The sequence below is a fragment of the Suricata suricatta genome, chromosome 6 (genome assembly GCF_006229205.1).
Source record: "Suricata suricatta isolate VVHF042 chromosome 6, meerkat_22Aug2017_6uvM2_HiC, whole genome shotgun sequence".
NCBI classification, from domain to species: Eukaryota; Metazoa; Chordata; class Mammalia; order Carnivora; family Herpestidae; genus Suricata; species Suricata suricatta.
In genome coordinates, this window is record NC_043705.1 from 105,954,638 (window position 1) to 105,971,076 (window position 16,439).

The 16,439-nt window shown below is 48.7% G+C and overlaps 1 protein-coding gene across 3 annotated transcripts; it reads left to right on the forward strand.

Annotated features, from left to right (window-relative positions):
- The first annotated feature begins 325 nt into the window (after nt 1–325).
- ATOX1 (antioxidant 1 copper chaperone) lies at nt 326–15,801 on the forward strand. 3 transcript variants are annotated; one of them, XM_029942992.1, is made up of 4 exons: nt 326–433; nt 6,502–6,577; nt 9,702–9,870; nt 12,327–12,465. In XM_029942992.1, exons 1-3 carry the CDS (start codon nt 428–430, stop codon nt 9,824–9,826), a joined length of 207 nt encoding a protein of 68 aa, XP_029798852.1. In that variant the 5' UTR covers nt 326–427; the 3' UTR covers nt 9,827–9,870; nt 12,327–12,465. The 3 variants fall into 3 exon arrangements, with proteins under 3 accessions (XP_029798852.1, XP_029798851.1, XP_029798850.1); XM_029942991.1 differs by lacking the exons at nt 326–433; nt 12,327–12,465 and adding exons at nt 4,977–5,080; nt 15,556–15,801; XM_029942990.1 differs by lacking the exon at nt 326–433 and adding an exon at nt 4,994–5,080.
- Nucleotides 15,802–16,439: the final 638 nt, after the last annotated feature.

A 16,439-nucleotide genomic window follows, 5' to 3' on the forward strand; every position in this document is an offset into this window, starting at 1 on the left:
CGTGAGATCATGACCTGAGCTGAAGCCGGAGCTTAACCGACTGAGCCACCCAGGCGCCCCTGTTTCTCCTTTTAGGTAGGTGTGGGGTTTGTCGCGTTCACTGCTGGATCCTGGTATTCCCAGCCGCTAATACAGGCCTGACACTGAGCAGGTGGTCTAAACGTGCTCGAGAGGCGTAGCAGGCTGGCCCGGAGGGCGGCAGACGCCTGCGACGTCCCCGGGCTCCGCCCGCCCTAAAGAGGAGGGGCGGCCAACTGCGGTTCCAGGGCTCCGGGTCCCCGCGGCCGGGGCGGGGCCTAATTGTCCTCCATGAGGAGGGGGCGTGGCTTCGGGTGAGGGGCGGTGCTTCTTGGCCCCCAGCCCCGGAAACACAGCTGCACTAGAGCTCAGAGCCAGCAGAGGAGTCGCCACCACCACATCCACGGTCATGCCGGTAAGTGCCTGCTAGCTCCCGCCTCGCGTAAACCCGGGCCCCCGGCTTGCACCTCCGTTGTACCGCCGATCGGCCACACAGAGCTCTTCAAGGGCTCAGGCCGCAGCCGGAGCTATTGCCTCTCTTCTCACTCTCTTCCCATCTACTCCCAGCTTCTGCGACCCTCCAGAAAATCCGATCCGAAAGGGGTTTTCTGTAGGAGTCAGGCTTCAGGACTTCGGAGCTGCAGGCGGGCCTCCACTGGTTACAAGCCCAACCCTTCCTTGCATAGATGGGAAAACTGAGACTCAGGGAAGGGCACAGTCGCCGAGCCGGTGGCGAGCTGGAACTGGGACGTCTAGTCCCTGCGCCTTCACCCTGCTTGTCCCGGTCTTCGGAGCTGGCCTGAAAGGAGGAATGGGGGAGAAGGGGTAAGGTGGTGGGGGGAGGGGTAAAGTGGCTGTTGCCTCCGGGACGGGGCAGGTTTTCAGAGGTCAGTGGTTTTCTTCCCTTCCCTGCCTACTCTGGACTATTTTCAGTTCGGCGCTGAATGGAGACCGTGCTTTTAACCTTTCTTACGGATCACTTTCTGAATCTGAACTCCTAAGCCCCAGAGAGGTTAAGGGACCTGCTCAAAGTTGCCAGTTGCTCAATAACAGAGTTTGGGGAGGAATGAGCCGGTCTTAGCCGCCTTTGAAGTTCACTCAGTCTTAAAGTACATACATGGTTGGTCAAGGCCTCATTTTGTAGATAAGAAATTAAGGACTTTCACAGATAAAAAGAAAGAAAAAGCCTGATAACTTACTTAGGTCTCTGAGGCACGTTGGGTGGAGCCAGGATTAAGCCCCTTATCTTTAGTCTCCAGTCTTTCCTGGCCTGATCACTTGGGAAGTGCCAGACAAAAGTGGACACACCGGCTTGAGAGTAAGCTGTGATGTCAATTACATCCTGTAGATCCTGGTTGGGGTCATGTGATGTTTAGCAATTTCCCCCAGGGTGTATAGTTAATGGCTCTGCTTCAAGTGGATACCACGAGGTGTCCCACAGATGCCCTGTGTCTTAGCAGCCTAGCTTTGGGGAGCTGACAGGTAAGCCAGCACCTCCCTGGGCCAAGTCGCAAACATCTCAGGTGTCACTTCCCTGGGGTTTTGTCAGGTGCCTTGAGACAAATCCTCAGACGACACAAAGAATGGACAAAGAACCTGACGGAATCAGCCCTCCTACTTGAGCAGATCTGCCAGTGGCAATGTGAAGACAGCAGCATTAATCCCCCTGGGACTGGGATAGGCGTGATTTTCGGAGGGGGTGGCAGTGAAGGGAAGGCCAGCTTGAGAATCATTCTATTCTGTGTTCACTTTTGGGGATTTTGATAAGCAAAACCCTCCAGGACGGATGATCAGAATGAAGAGGGCACTTGGCACCGTATCACAAGATGAGCAGCTGAAGAAAGGCAGTATTAGTCCAGAGGTCATGGTCAAAACTGAGAGGGGCAGAGCATGTCACAGGAGAGGTTTCTCTGACAAAAGCTTAGAATCTCAGAGGCCTCTGAAAAATCTGTGCCCTCGTCTGTCAACTGGGTGACCTCAGGCAAGCTGCTTTACCTCTCTGTGCCTTGATCTCCGCATCTATAAAATGGGAATAAAAACTGTGATCTCAAAGGACCATTTTTAGTATTACCTGGAAAAATACCAGGTAAATTATAAAATGTGTAGCGTAGCCACTGACGTAGCTAGTTCCCAAGAAATGATAGTTCTTGCCTAGATGTCAGACAAGTAAGGAAGAACCTATAGGCAGGCCAGTGTTAACCCCATTTTAACAAGGACCACAGTAGTTGAGAGTTCAGGCTTTGGAGAGACATTTTCAGCCTAGACCCTGCTGCTCAATAGCTGTGTCACCATGAGTGAGTGACCTAATGTCTGAACTTAAGTTCCCTTTTCTGTCAGGAAGGGATATTAAGGGCCATTTCCTGGGAACATCATGGTGAAAAACATGGTAATGCACGCAGAAGGTTTCGAGCAATGCCTGACATGTAGTTTGCACTCAAATATTAGCATTAGTAAACTCCTTATGGACATTGTACTCAAAGACTGAATATCCTGGATATTTGAAAGAAAATTCCTTCTCTTGGAGGGCTCTGGACAATGTGACCCCATGGCATTCCTGCCCTTCCAGTTCTGAGATTGTCTTAAGAAGTTGTACAGTTTACTGGACTTTTTCATTGCTCTCAAGGACCTGTCTTAGAGGTGATGAAGGAGAGGCTCTGCGGAGCCGGGGAGGGGGGGGAGGGGCTGGCCTTGGGTCTCTCTGTAAAGAACAGATTATTCTGTCCATTACGTAGATTTTTCTCCCCCTTCCCCCCCAAATTGACTTCTGCAGCTCAGACTAGAGGAGAAGAGTGCTGACTGAACATTTGCCACCCAGAAGCCTCCTCCTGGCTCCTGACCTCTGTACTGTGGAGGCTGAAAGGGGACCTCTCTGTAGTCAGCAGCAGAAAGCTGCCCGTGTTTGTTGACTTTAGGTTCTTGGGCACCCTTTGCTTTCCCACAGGGTGTCCCACTCGCAGAGCTCCCGCTGAGAATCAGGGTCACGAAGCGACACCTGGCAGTGTGTTGGCTGCTCCACAGCTAAAATGTCCCTGGAGCCACGAGGGCCTGGGTTCACATCCCAGCCTCAGCACAGACTCACCCCATGACCGTGGGCAACCTGATGAACCCCTAGGAACCTCAGTTTCCCTCTGGGGAAAAATAGGGTGACTAGCTCCCTTTCCAAGCTGAGTGAGGACTGCCTTAAGATACTGTATAAAGCACGTTTGGCACATATGGGCACTCGATAGATTTAGGTATTATGTTGGTCTTGCAGATGTTTTAAGGCTTTGGATGGGTGTTGATAAATACCTAATTGATAAATTGATTGTCCGTTGGTCATTCTAGAGCAGGAGTCAGCACATGTCTTCTTAAAGGGTCAGGTAAATACTTCAAATGCTTTATGCTTCATGAACCATGTGGTCCATTACAACTGCTCACCTCCGCCATTCCAGTGTGAGATGGAGCTAACCTGTGAGCTTCGCTGTGTTTCTGTGAAACTTCCTAAGACCAGGTCCTAGGTAGTCTGTAGATCGCCAATTCACATTCTAGAATAGCTGTGATGTGGGTAGAAATAAACTGTGATGTGGGTAGAAATAAACTGTTTTTCATTTTTATTTATTTTTCTTTTTTAAGTAAAACCCAATGTGGGGCTCACATTTGCCACCCTGAGATCAAGAGTCGCATATTCTACTGAATGAACCAGCCAGGAGCACCCCCTGTGTGTCTTATTAAAATGAGGATGCTGATTCAGGAGGCCTGCAGTGGGACCCAAGATTTTGCACTTTGCAAGCTCCCAGGTCGTGCTGATAGTGTTGGTCTGAGGACCACACATTAAAGAAAAGATTTTGGAACACTTGTTCCAAATTCTTATTTCCAGAATTTGTTGTGGTTGTTGTTGAATAGTCAGTCCTACAACAAGCTGAAGGAATGGGAGGGGTTTAACTAGAAGAAAAGAAAACCTAACCATTTTCTTTAAGACAGACTTCGCAGATTTGGTCTCAATAAAATAGCTGAAAAGCCAACTCCTAACTCTTGGTCTTAGTTTCCCCTGGACCCCATGATGATAAGCCAGACCCAAGGATGTTCTGAGACTTGGAAAGAGCTTGAGAAGCCTCAGTCCAATTTTTAAAAATTTATTTATTTTTGAGAGAGAGAGAGAGCACAAGCACGGGAGGGGCAGAGAGAGAGGGAGACACAGAATCTGAAGTAGGTTCCAGGCTCTGAGCTGTGTGCACAGAGCCTATCAGAGGGCTTGAACCCATGAACCCTGAGATCATGACCTGAGCTGAAATTGGCGACTCAACCAACTGAGCCACCCAGGCGCCCCCATTAGTCTAATTTTTTGCAGGGGTGTGTCTCCCCTCTGGGTTAAAAATGGAGAGGCCAGGGGCCTACCCCGGAGCCTCAGAGCTCATTGAGGCAGCTACCTGCAGAGCCGCATGTCCTCACGTCCCCAAGTGATTCCTCTGTGCACAGAAGTTGAGAAACCTTAAGTTGGCTGATACCTTGTTGGTATAGACAAGGCATTATATACTGCTGACTGCCGCCAATAAAGCACGGGGGGCGGGGGGGGGGGTTTGCCTGAGGTCTTCCAACAAGAAACATTGTTATGTCCAGAATTCTAACTGAGGTAACAAATTTGAAACATTTTGAAATGCTCTATAAAAAATGTAGCCATTGTTTTTTTTAAGGTAAAAAAAAAAAAGAGAGAGAGAGAGAGATGGAACAAACTTATAATAATACTCCAACAGCTAATTTTTCACCCAGTGGAAACTACTAGTAGGCTCCAACCTCTTTACTTCATGTTTTAGTTATATGTTGCTCCTGAGCAATTACCTTTAAACTGTGGCAGTTTAAAACAATAACACATTTATTGATTCATAGTTTCTGAGAGTCAGGAATCTGGGAGCAGCGCAGTGGGGTGTTCCTGGCTCGGGGTCTCTGGTGAAGCTGTAGTGAAGATGTCAGCCAGGGCCGTACTTGTCTGAAGGAGCATCTGCCTCCAAGATGGCTTCCTCACATAGCTGTTGACTCAGTTCCTCACCATGATGTCTTCAAGATGTTGCAGCCAGGGGTACCTGGGGTAAGCATCCGATTCTAGATTTTGGCTCAGCTCATGGTCTCAAGGTAGTGAAATTGAACCCCATGTCGGGCTTTGCACTGTGTGTGGAGCCTGCTTGGGATTCTCTCTTCTTTCTCTCTGTCTCTTCACACCGCCCCCCTACCCCCCCCCCAAAAAAAAAGGTGTCACAGCCAGCTTCCTCCAGAGTGAGTGATCCCAGATTCCAGAGAGAGAGAGCAAGGAAGAAGTCACAATGTCTTTTATGACCTAGCCTCAAAAGTCATATAACATCACTTCAGCCATATTCTACTGGACACACAGACTAACCCTGAGACATTGTGGAATGGGGATGTGCAAGGGTATAAATACTCAGGACATGGAGATCACTGGGGCCATCGTGGATGCTGGCCAGCACACTTAAAGTGTTCATCCCATTCACCAACCTGGAGAGGGACTCTCATCCCCATTTTGCAGATGTAGAAACAAAAGTAAGGGGAGTTAAGTAACTTAATCATAGAGCTTGTAAGTGCCAGACCTGAGAACTGAAGCTTGTCTTATTTCAGAGATTTTAAAATAAAGAAGGTAATGGTATAAGTAATCCTTGTCTGAAAGCAAAGGAAGGACCCAGCGACCCACAATCAGATGTGTCAATCATCCATTCACTCAACTCAAGCACCTCCTCTGTGCTAGGTACAGCTCATGTATTGGATTAGCAGTGAACTGAGCAAAGTTTGCCTTCATGCACTTAGTTTGTTAGATATCCTGGATACTAGGATGTTGAGCCCGTGTGAAGAGCCCAGGAGTCTGGGTCTCCTTACTGGCCCGGCCTCCACCTCACTGGGAGCCCAGGCAAATCCCTTCCCTTCCCAGGACGCAGGCGCCGCCTCTGACAGTGAGGCACATGGATGAGAACAGTGATCTCAATGTGTTAGAGCAGCAGGGAAGCTTATTAGCCATAATAGACACCCCAGCCCAGACTTGTTGATCAGAACTGGTAGGTTTTGCAAGTTCCCCTAATGCAGAAAGTGATGCGTAAATAAGATTACCAGATCAGCACTGCCCCAAGTACGTGGGCCCACTCATATCAGTTATCGATGCCCTGAGAAAACTCCAGAGCTCAAGAATCAAGATTTTGAAGGTAAGACTAGAAGCCAACATTTTAAACTCGCTTCCTGGGTGATTCTACTCATCGTGTGCTAGACACACCTAAAAGATTTATATGGGTTATCTCATTTAATACAACAACACTTGGAGAAACGCTTCCTTACTCTGCTTTACAGTTTACTAGAGTGAGGCTCAGAAACAGGCTCCCGGTGAGTCTGATGACAGCCAGATCTTGCCCTCTCTGCCCTTTGTCCTGGTCTCTGAGGGGGCCTGCATGCTGCTGGGGCATCTGGGTCACTCTGCACGACTTGGCTCATAGTCGCCTTTGTTTGTTGTAGAAACACGAGTTCTCTGTGGACATGACCTGTGAAGGCTGCTCCAATGCGGTCAGTCGGGTGCTCAACAAGCTGGGAGGTGAGTAGTGGCCCTGGGTTAGCAGTGAGGTGGGGAGACCGATGCACATATATCAGGGTGCATGCAAGCCTGGAGCAGAAGCTTGAGTTTAAGCTGATAGTAACAGTAAATCAAAACAGAGTGAGAACTTAGCATGTGTCAGATATTCTGCTTAGTGGCTTTTGCGGATCGAGTCATCTATTGCTCACCACAGCCATTTAGGTAGCTTCTTGGACTATCTCCATTATAAGCAGGAGGAACGGAAGTTCAGAGAGGTTAAGCCATGTGCCTGAGATAACACAGTAAGTGGCAGGGCTGGGATTTGGCCACACAGTCTAGCTCAGAGTCCTGGCAGAACTAGCTAATATCTTCAGTGTGATGACTTTTGATATGATACATTTGAGTGTCATTTTCTATGAACAGTTTTAAAATCGTAGTTTTTAAAAAAATAAACTTTGACTCGAGTCATGTGTAGAACTCCTAAAGCACCCCTTTAGGACATATTTAGAAAATGATTATTCTCGGGACACCTGGGTGGCTCAGTCAGTTTAAACATCCGACTTTGGCTCGGGTCATAATCTTGTTGTAGTTCATGAGTCTGAGCCCTGCATCGTCTCTGGGCTGACAGCCCAGAGCCTGGAGCCTGCTTCTGATTCTGTGTCTCCCTCTCTCTCTCTGCCCCTCCGCTGCTCATGCTCTGCCTCTTAAAAAATAAATAAACATTAAGAAGAAAAAAAAGATTATTCTCATCCAGCCTCCTCAGTTCTCAAGTGAGGCCCAGAGAGGCCCATGAGGCAATGATTTTTTTTTATAAGATTTTCATTTTTAAAACCCAGTTTTCAGAGGGCTTCCACATGGATGTGCTCTCATGAGCACTTGGAGCATTTCTTCTGAGCTGCACTTTCCGTCTGTGGAAAGGGGATGTGGACACCAGGGCCCAGAAGGGGAAGTGACTTGTCGAAAGTGAGTCCGTGGCTGGTTTCTAGTCCCGTAAACTGGAATCTTAGTCTGAGTCTGAAGCAGTGGGGGAGCCCTGGCTGCTGCCTGGCCGTGTGACTGTGGCCTCTTCTCCCGCGGCCCTGAGTTTCCCTCCCTGTGGTGTGGGCCTGCCGGTCTTGAGTCAGCTTTCGCTGTGGACATTGTAAGAGTGCAGGTGTGTCCGGAAGCCCCACCGATACCAGGATGCACACTCTGAATGAGTGAGGGCAGATGCATTTCTCTCTTGACACCCGATCTGGAATCTGGGCCGCAGGGAACACAGAGTTTCTTCTAGATCTACGAGGCCATCAAAATGTTTATTCCAAGGAAGAGGGAGACACTTCTGAACCAAAAGGCAAAAATCCAGTGTGTAGCAAGGACACATTGCATTTTTTTTTCTCCCTTGGTATCCATTAGATACAAATTCAGACATTATGATAAAAACCTGTGCCTGGGTGGCTCAGTCGGTTAAGCTCCTAACTTCGGCCCAGGTCATTGTCTCACAGTTTGTGGGCTCAAGCTCTGTGTCGGGCTGTGTGCTGGCAGCTCAGAGCCTGGAGCCAGCTTCAGATTCTGTGTCTCCCTCTCTCTCTGCTCCTTCCCTGCTCACATTCTGTCTCTCTCTTTCTCTTGAAAATAAATAAGCATAAAAAAAAAATCCAGTACCATGGGCTTTTTAAGTCTCTTTGAGCATTTGGGGATCTCCCTTTGAACTAGGATAGGTTTCTCCCCACTTTTCACTACTGTCCCCTCCTGGGTGGCCTCTTGAGGTGGGGGAGAAGGGTTGTCTGAGTTGGGGCCTTAGATGAACAGTGCTGGGCCTGAGGATTCACAGACTAATGGCATATGTGAACTGGGGAGACCAGAGGGGTGGCCATCGCCAACTCCTTCATGTACAGATGGGGAGACTGAGGCCTCTAATGGGCAGGACCCGCCTGTGGTCATCCAACTAGTCATCAATGAAGCCAGGCCTAGAACCAGTCAAGGGCTTTCCCTCTGCATTCTACTGTCTCAATAAAACACATTATGTACCGCTCTGGGGACCAGGGGGGCACCGCCGTTTTGGAGGGTGGTTTTACATTAACAAGTGCCAGTCTGTTGCCCCACAATTTCCATTTTGTAAATTCACAGTATGGAAATATTGTGACAAATATTTGACAAGTTTTGTAACTGCAGCCACTGTGTGATAATAGTGCGAAACTGAAAGCAGTAACGTCAGTGTCCCTTGGCAGGGGATCGAGTGCATGTGCGGTGCATCCCCACTATGGAATGCAGTGCCGCTGTTAAAAAAAATGAGGTCAGTCCATACACTAGGAAGGCAAGATATCCCGGACATTGGAAAGGGAAATACGGTGAGATCTGTTTAGATAGTGCGATGCACTTTTGGGAAAGTTATTTTTTCTTTGTCTGTCTGCAAGAAAGCCTGGGTAGATGCCATGCTGTCTCTAGTGACTTCCGGAGGAGGCAGAACCTGGGTAGATGCCATGCTGTCTGTAGTGACTTCCGGAGGGGGCAGAACCTGGGTAGATGCCATGCTGTCTGTAGTGACTTCCGGAGGGGGCAGAACCTGGGTAGATGCCATGCTGTCTCTAGTGACTTCCGGAGGGGGCAGAACCTGGGTAGATGCCATGCTGTCTGTAGTGACTTCCGGGGTGGGGGGGAGCCTTACAGTCTAGTTTTATTCAGAAACGCTTGCCTTTTTTTAATGATATATATGTATTATTATTATTATTTTTAGTTTATTTATTTATTTTGAGAGGGTGAGGAGGGGCAGAGAGAAAGGGTGAGAGAGTCCCCAGCAGGTTCTGGTCTGCCAGTGCAGAACCTGAAACGGGGCTCGATCTCATGAACCATGAGATTATGACCTGAGCCGACTGAAATCAAGAGTTGGACACTTGACTGACTGAGCCACCCACATGCTCTGGGTTTTACATTTTTAAAGGATTGTAAAAGCAATGCACACAGAGAAGATTATGCAGCTGAGTCTATGTGGCCCAAAATGCCTAAAGACATGTACTCTGGCCCTTCATAGGAGGAGTTTGCTGACACCTGGTATGGAGGAAAGGGGAAGGTGGTTGTGAATAAGAAGTTTGTAGCCTGAACTCTTTTTTGCTCTGACTGGGAAGGTCTCTGCTTCCTCCCTGCCCCCCAATCCCTTTTCCTGCAGGAGTTGAGTTTGACATTGACCTACCCAACAAGAAGGTTTGCATCAACTCGGAGCACAGCGTGGACCTTCTACTGGAGACCTTGGGAAAAACAGGAAAAGCTGTTTCCTACCTCGGCCCCAAGTAGCAAGGGCCTGGACCCCTGGGCCCAAGATGGACAAGAGGGGGCAGGTGGGTGAGGCCCCTTCATTATCTCATGCATGAGTTCTGGGAGTCCTTACAGCCTCGCTAGAGAGCACAGAGCACTAGGTTCTGTATGTATGCCTCCCAAGGTCCCTTTTAAGGGTTTAAGGGTTTAAGTAGAGAGCATATCCTGAGCAATGCTTTGATAAACTGTCCCATCTGAGAGGACAGCTGTGCCCTGGGTCTCGTGCTCCTGTGAGCTGACCAGGTAAGTTAATTCAACTTGGTTTCTCTTCCTGCTCGCAACAGCTGTCAGCTCCCTGAGCATGCCCTTGCCCAGATGAAACACTCCTCACATCCAAGCTGGATGTCCCCTTTAACTGTACACACTCCAGAGGGGCACATAAGTGGCACTGTACCAGAACCGCTCTTCGTGGAGCCAGGCCAGACCTGACTCACTGCGCCAGCACTGCTTCCCTCTGGGCCCAGACATGGCTTCCGAGTCCTCAGCAGCACAGCCCCCCCTAGCTGTCACTGCCCAGGCAGCGCCTCTGGTGTTTTAGTTACAGTGAGTGCCACATCCCTGATGTGGGTCTGTGCTCTCCATGCCGCTGAGAAACATAAGGCCTGGAGAGGGGCAGTGACGTGATCACAGCCACACACAGGTGAGTGGCAGAGGCAGGATGAGAGGCACCCCAAATCAGAGGAGAAGTTATTATTTTTTTTAATTAAAAAAAAATATTTTATTTATTTTTGAGACAGAGACAGAGCATGAGGGGGGAGTGGCAGATAGACAGGGAGACACAGAATCCAAAGCCGGTTCCAGGCTCCGAGCTGTCAGCACAGAGCCCGAGGTAGGGCTCGGACCCACCAATGTGAGATCATGGCCTCAGCCAAAGTCGATGGCTTAACCGACTGAGCCACCCAGGCACCCCGGAGAAGTTATTTTTTAATGGAAGTTATTTTTTATTTAAGAGAGAGAGTGCATGTGCCCGCACAGGGCTGGGGGCAGAGAGAATCTTAAGCAGGCTCCACCTTTCAGCATAGAGCCCAGTGATGTGGGGCTCGAATTCACCATGACCTGAACCAAAACCAGTCAGACGCTCAATTAACTGAGCCACCCAGGCGCTGCTAAAGTGTACCATCTAGTGGCATCCACTGCGTTCAGGATGTTGTGCAAGTCTCTGATTTCAAAGCTTTATCACCCCAGAAGCACACCCCAAACCCATTAAGTAGTCACTCTACATGGCCCCGCCTCCCAGCCCCTGGGAACCACTAATCTGCATTCTGCCTCTGTGGATTTGCCTATTCTGGATGTTTCATTTAAGAGAAACCGTATGAAGGGTACCGGGGTGGCTTGGTCAGTTGGGCCTTTGACTCTTGGTCCCAGGTCATGATCTCACTGTTTGTGAGTTCAAACCCGACATCAGGCTCTGTGCTGGCAGTGCAGAGCCTGCTTGGGATTCTCTCTCTCCTTTCCCTGCCCCTCCTGTGTGCACTCTCTCCCAAAATAAATAAACTTAAAAAAGGGGGGGGGAGCCATACGACTTCAATTAGTGTAATATTTTCAGGATTCATCTGAGCTGTAGCACCTATCAGTACTTTATTACTTTCTGTGGCTGAATAATTCTCATAGTTTTTAATTAACTTATTTATCTTTGCTTTTTTATTATGGGAGTCTTAAATGTATGAGTAGGAAAATGAATCCCTATGTATTCATCACCCAGATCCAATTATAAGTCATTGTTTCATCGATGCTCCCTCCCACCCACCCATTTTGAAGCAAGAGAGCAACTAATTTTATCTGGGCATATGTCAGCAAGCACGTGTAGTGTGGAAAGGCTCCTGCAGACTCAGATGCACAGCACTCGGTGAGAATCACCCATCGAGTGAGCTTTACCCCACACACCCCTGTACCATCTGCCTCAGTCCATTTTAAGAGGCTCTCCAGTGACAAATTTGAAGCCAGGTTTGGGAATCAGAGAGAGCATTTCTTAAACGGTATTTTTGAGCGGGGGGGGGGGGGGGGGGGGGGGGGGGGGGGGGGGGGGGGGGGGAGAGACACAGAATCGGAAGCAGGCTGCAGGCTCTGAGCTGTCAGCAGAGTCCGCTGTGGCACTGGAACTCACAAACCGTGAGATCATGACCTGAGCTGAAGTCGGATGCTCAACCAACTAAGCCACTCAGGCACCCCAGCATTTCTCGGTTATGAAGTCACCTTGACTATCTGTTCATTGGCAGATTTGTTTCCTTGTGATTGTGTTCATTACCTTCTCAATGTGAATTCAAACGGGACTGGGAGTCCATCCCAGCAGCCGGGGAAGGTCCCCAGAAGAAGGCCTCGGTGGTGATTGGTTGGTTCCAGCCAACCCAGAATAACAGACTTGGTGGGCGTGGCCTTCCCCTCCCACAGCTACCTCTTAGTGAACCTCTTCTGCTTTTGCAACGCCGCATATGCCCAGCAGATGGCACTCTTGGCCCACCTAATTTCTCATCTCTTACAGGCCTCTGATCCTCTCCTGCCTTCCAGACAGACCTGGGGCCTGGCAGTCCTACTCAGCAATGGGAGTTCCCACAGAGACCCTCATTTGCCCTGCTCCTCCCTAGCTTCCCTGCAATAAAATCGAGCCACGTTGGTTGGAAGTGTTGTCTCTTGCAATGTCTGCATGTTACTTGTTCACATGCAGTGGAAAAGGTAATTGCAATGCTTACTTGGGTTGGAGTCCTAAGAGCGCCCGACCGGGAGCAAGAGGCCTGGCAGATTCTGATTCTTTGCTCTGTGATCTTTGGCAAGTCACTTTCACTCTCTGGGCTTCACTTTTCCTCATCTATATAGTGAAGATGTTGGGCCAGATTGGTGATCCGCTTTGTTTTCAATATTTTGAAAGATTTCTGTCTCTCCTCAAGTGCATTGCCTTTCAAGGATGTTAAATCTTAAACAATAGTTAGAATAATGGGTAGAGGCTTGAAGACAGACTGCCTGGGATAGAGTCCAAGCTCCAGTACCTCCCAGCTGGGCCACTTAAACTTCTCGGTGTACACATGCATAAAGTGTCATGATAACATCTGTTGTAAATGGTGGATGTGTGGATTAAAAGGGGTGACAGGTGTACATCACTTCAAGTAGTGCTCACCAGTTAGACAGTGCACACTTGTTGTTTGTTTATTTATTTTGAGAGAGAGAGAATGAGCAAGGGAGGGACAGAGAAGAGAGCAAGAATCCCAAACAGTGCGGAGCCTGTTACGAAACTTGATTCCACAACCCTGGGATCATGACCTTAATTGACTGAGCCACACACGTGCCCCAAGAGTAAACATTTTTTATTCACTCATTTGCGTATATTTCATTAATCATAGATCCGTAGAAATGCAGTTGGAATTCCAGTCAGCCTAAAAAGTCATGTCTCACAGAATTCGTTCCATTATGTCAAAACAAAGGGAATGTTTTAGTGTGTGTAGCTTTATTTTATTAAAAAAATATATTTCTGTACGTGTCTCAAACTCTTAGAAATGATTGAGTACCTCGAAGAGCTTTTGGCTATGCAGGTTGTGCAATATTAGAAATTAAGACAAATTTGTGAAACGCAAGAGTACACAGCCCACCTCCTGTTAGCCTTCGGGACTAGACGAAGCCACTGCATGTTGTTCAGGTTCCGGAAAATTTCACTGTATGATTGTAAGTGAAAGAGAAGGCACCTCATGGAAATAATTTTTCCCCCTTTACCTTTGGAAAGGGTCTTGGATAACACACGTTGGGAATGGCTCTAACCATTGATGGGGCACTCATTGATGAGACCCAGGTGTGACCTTACTGCTCACCTACTCTCCTCGGAGGCACTTTCCTCCTCTGCACACTCATGAGGCCTTCAACTCAGGGAACTTGGTAGCCAGAGAGAAGACTTTGTTTCAGCTCTAGACTGTGTGATCGCAAAATGTTGGTCTCATTATGAAGTTATTAAACAAGTCTCCACCATATCTGCCTTTGTGGCCCTCAGCCCAGGGCCTCTGCCAATCCTCATGGTATTGCCTTTTTGGCCACCAGATGGCAGTGTCATTTGGGCCTAACCTTCAGGAGTTTAAGACCCATCCTGTGGGTTCTGGGGGGATGAACTTGAAGGTTTTTTGTTTGTTTTTTTTTCATTTTCCCAGTCTCACGGGAGGCCAGGGAGGCCAGGTTCGGGCTGGCTGGCCCATTGGGAACACCCCAGGACTGAGGCATCGCTGCTGCTTAGGGCGAGTGGCCCCTGGAGGAGTTCTTCCCCACCCAGTCTCCAGCTGAGGCCCTCGGGTTCCTTCCCTGAGGCTCCGGAGGAGCTGGGGAAGTGGCCACGCCTGCCAGCAGCCCAACTGGCTGCCCACGGAGCAAGTGCTACGATCACACAGCAGAGTGCGGCCCTCTGCAGGGGTGGGGGTGGGGAGCCGATGTGTCCACATGCTGCTGGGGTGCTTTCTCCAGCGCCAGACCCTGTAGCCCTCCCTGCGGCCGGACCGCGTGTCCCCTAGGGGTCCGGCTGGCGTCCATCCTGCCCCACCCCCACCGTCTCCATGTGCAAATTCCTTTCCCTCCCTTACATACCACAGCCTCCGCAAAACCTCTCCACGACTGGAAGTAATTTATTTCTTCTCTTGGCCCTCACAGCATTTATCCCACCAGCCTCAGTGTTTTGACAAAGCTTTTTGTCCACGTGTCTTTCCTGCCCTCAAAGATCAGGCCAAGCAAAGAAAAGGCACCAAGGGGATATTGGATAGCTGTGGAACGGGTGCCCTTGGGGGGATGTTTATTGTGTGCCAGGCCCTTCCATTAACGTCATTCCATCCTCTCTTATCCACGTGAGACGTTGAACTAGTTCAGACCCTGATGCGTGGCAGGCGCGCCGTAGACACTAAGTTAATCTTTCAGAGGGGAAGGTGCCTGGGCAATCAGCAGGCTTGCCCCAGGTTGTGAGTTCTGCAGTCTAGAGTGACCCCGGGGGGCTCCCAGGAACTGCCTCGGTCAACCTATCCATCCCGTGGCCAAAGCCTTGGTCTGTCAGTGCTGACAGAGCCCGCAGCTACAGAGAGGCCGTCTTCCCCTCAGCAGCTGGAGGCAGGGCTGGGGGCCGGACCTGAGTTCAATAAATTGGCACACATTTTACGCGTATGATTTTTTAAATGTTTTTTAAATTTATTTTAGAGAGAGTGCGATCAGGGGAGGGTCAGAGAGAGAAGGAGACACAGAATCCAAAGCAGGCTCCAGGCTCTGAGCTGTCGGCACAGAGCCCGACGTGGGGCTCGAACCCACAAACCATGAGATCATGACCTGAGTCGAAGTTGGATGCTCAACCGACTGAGCCACCCACGCGCCCCAAGTGTATGATTTTTTTTTTAAGTGTATGGTTTTTTAAATTTATTTATTTACTTAGAGAGTAGGGGATGGGCAGAGAGAGGGAGTGAGAATCCCAAGCAAGCTCCATGCTATCAGGGCAGAGCCCAGTGCAGGGCTCAGTCTCATGACGCATGAGATTATGACCTGGGCCAAAATCAAGATTTGAATGCTCTTTTTTTTTTAAATTTCCATTTCATTTCATTTCATTCATCACAGTAAGTGTACTCTTTAATCCCCATCCCCTATTTCACCCATTCCCCCAACCCACCACCTCTCTGGTAACCATCAGTTTGTTCTTTATGGGTGAGAATGTGTTTCTTGCTTTCTCTCTCCTCTCCCTTCTTTTCTTTCTTTTTTTTAATACTCAGGTTGGATGCTTAACTGGCTGAGCCGCCCCGGAGCCCCGTACATGTATGATTTTTTCCACACACTCATGAAACCGTCATCACAACCAAGACAGCGACTAGATCACCTCAGAAGATTCCCTCAAGTCCTTTGGGAATCCCTCCCACCCCTCTCTCCACCTCAAGCAACTACCATTCTGCTTTCTGCCATAATTACTGTAGTTTAAATTTTCTAGACTTAAATAAATGCAATCATATAGTATATACTCACTTTTGTCTGGCTTCTTCCACTCAACATGATTATTTTTGAAATTCATCTATGTTGTTATGGGTACCAATAGTTCATTTTTCTTTATCACCAAGTAGTAAGCATTCCATTGTAGGGCTATATACCACAAGTTATGAATGGTTATTAATTCACCTGTTGATGGACACTTGGGTTGTTTCCAGTTTTTTAAACTGCCCTCTGATGCTGGCAAGGTTCCCCAAGGGCTCCCGTGCACAATGAGAGCCTCAGTGGTCTGGACTCGTCAAAACAAAACGCCCAGACCCAAACCAAGGCAGCCCAAGTCATAGTTTTATGAACTTGGCTTCCTTCTACATCCTCTGGACTTCAGCAAATCTGGATTCAAAATCTCCCTCCACCACCTAATAACCATGTAACATTGGGAAAGCTACTGATTCTTTTGTGTAACTCAGTTTCCTCATCTGTAAAATGGAAACCAAAATAGCACCCACCCCATGTGGCTATTGTGAGCCTTGAGTAAGATGATCATATGCCAATGCTTGGTGACAGCATTCCGCAAATGAAGCTTTTTGTTTGGACAAAAAGTTTCACCATTCTACAATTGGGAGTTTGAAAACTGAAATTTGAAAAATGTCAGAAATTTGACCATGGCAGACTACAC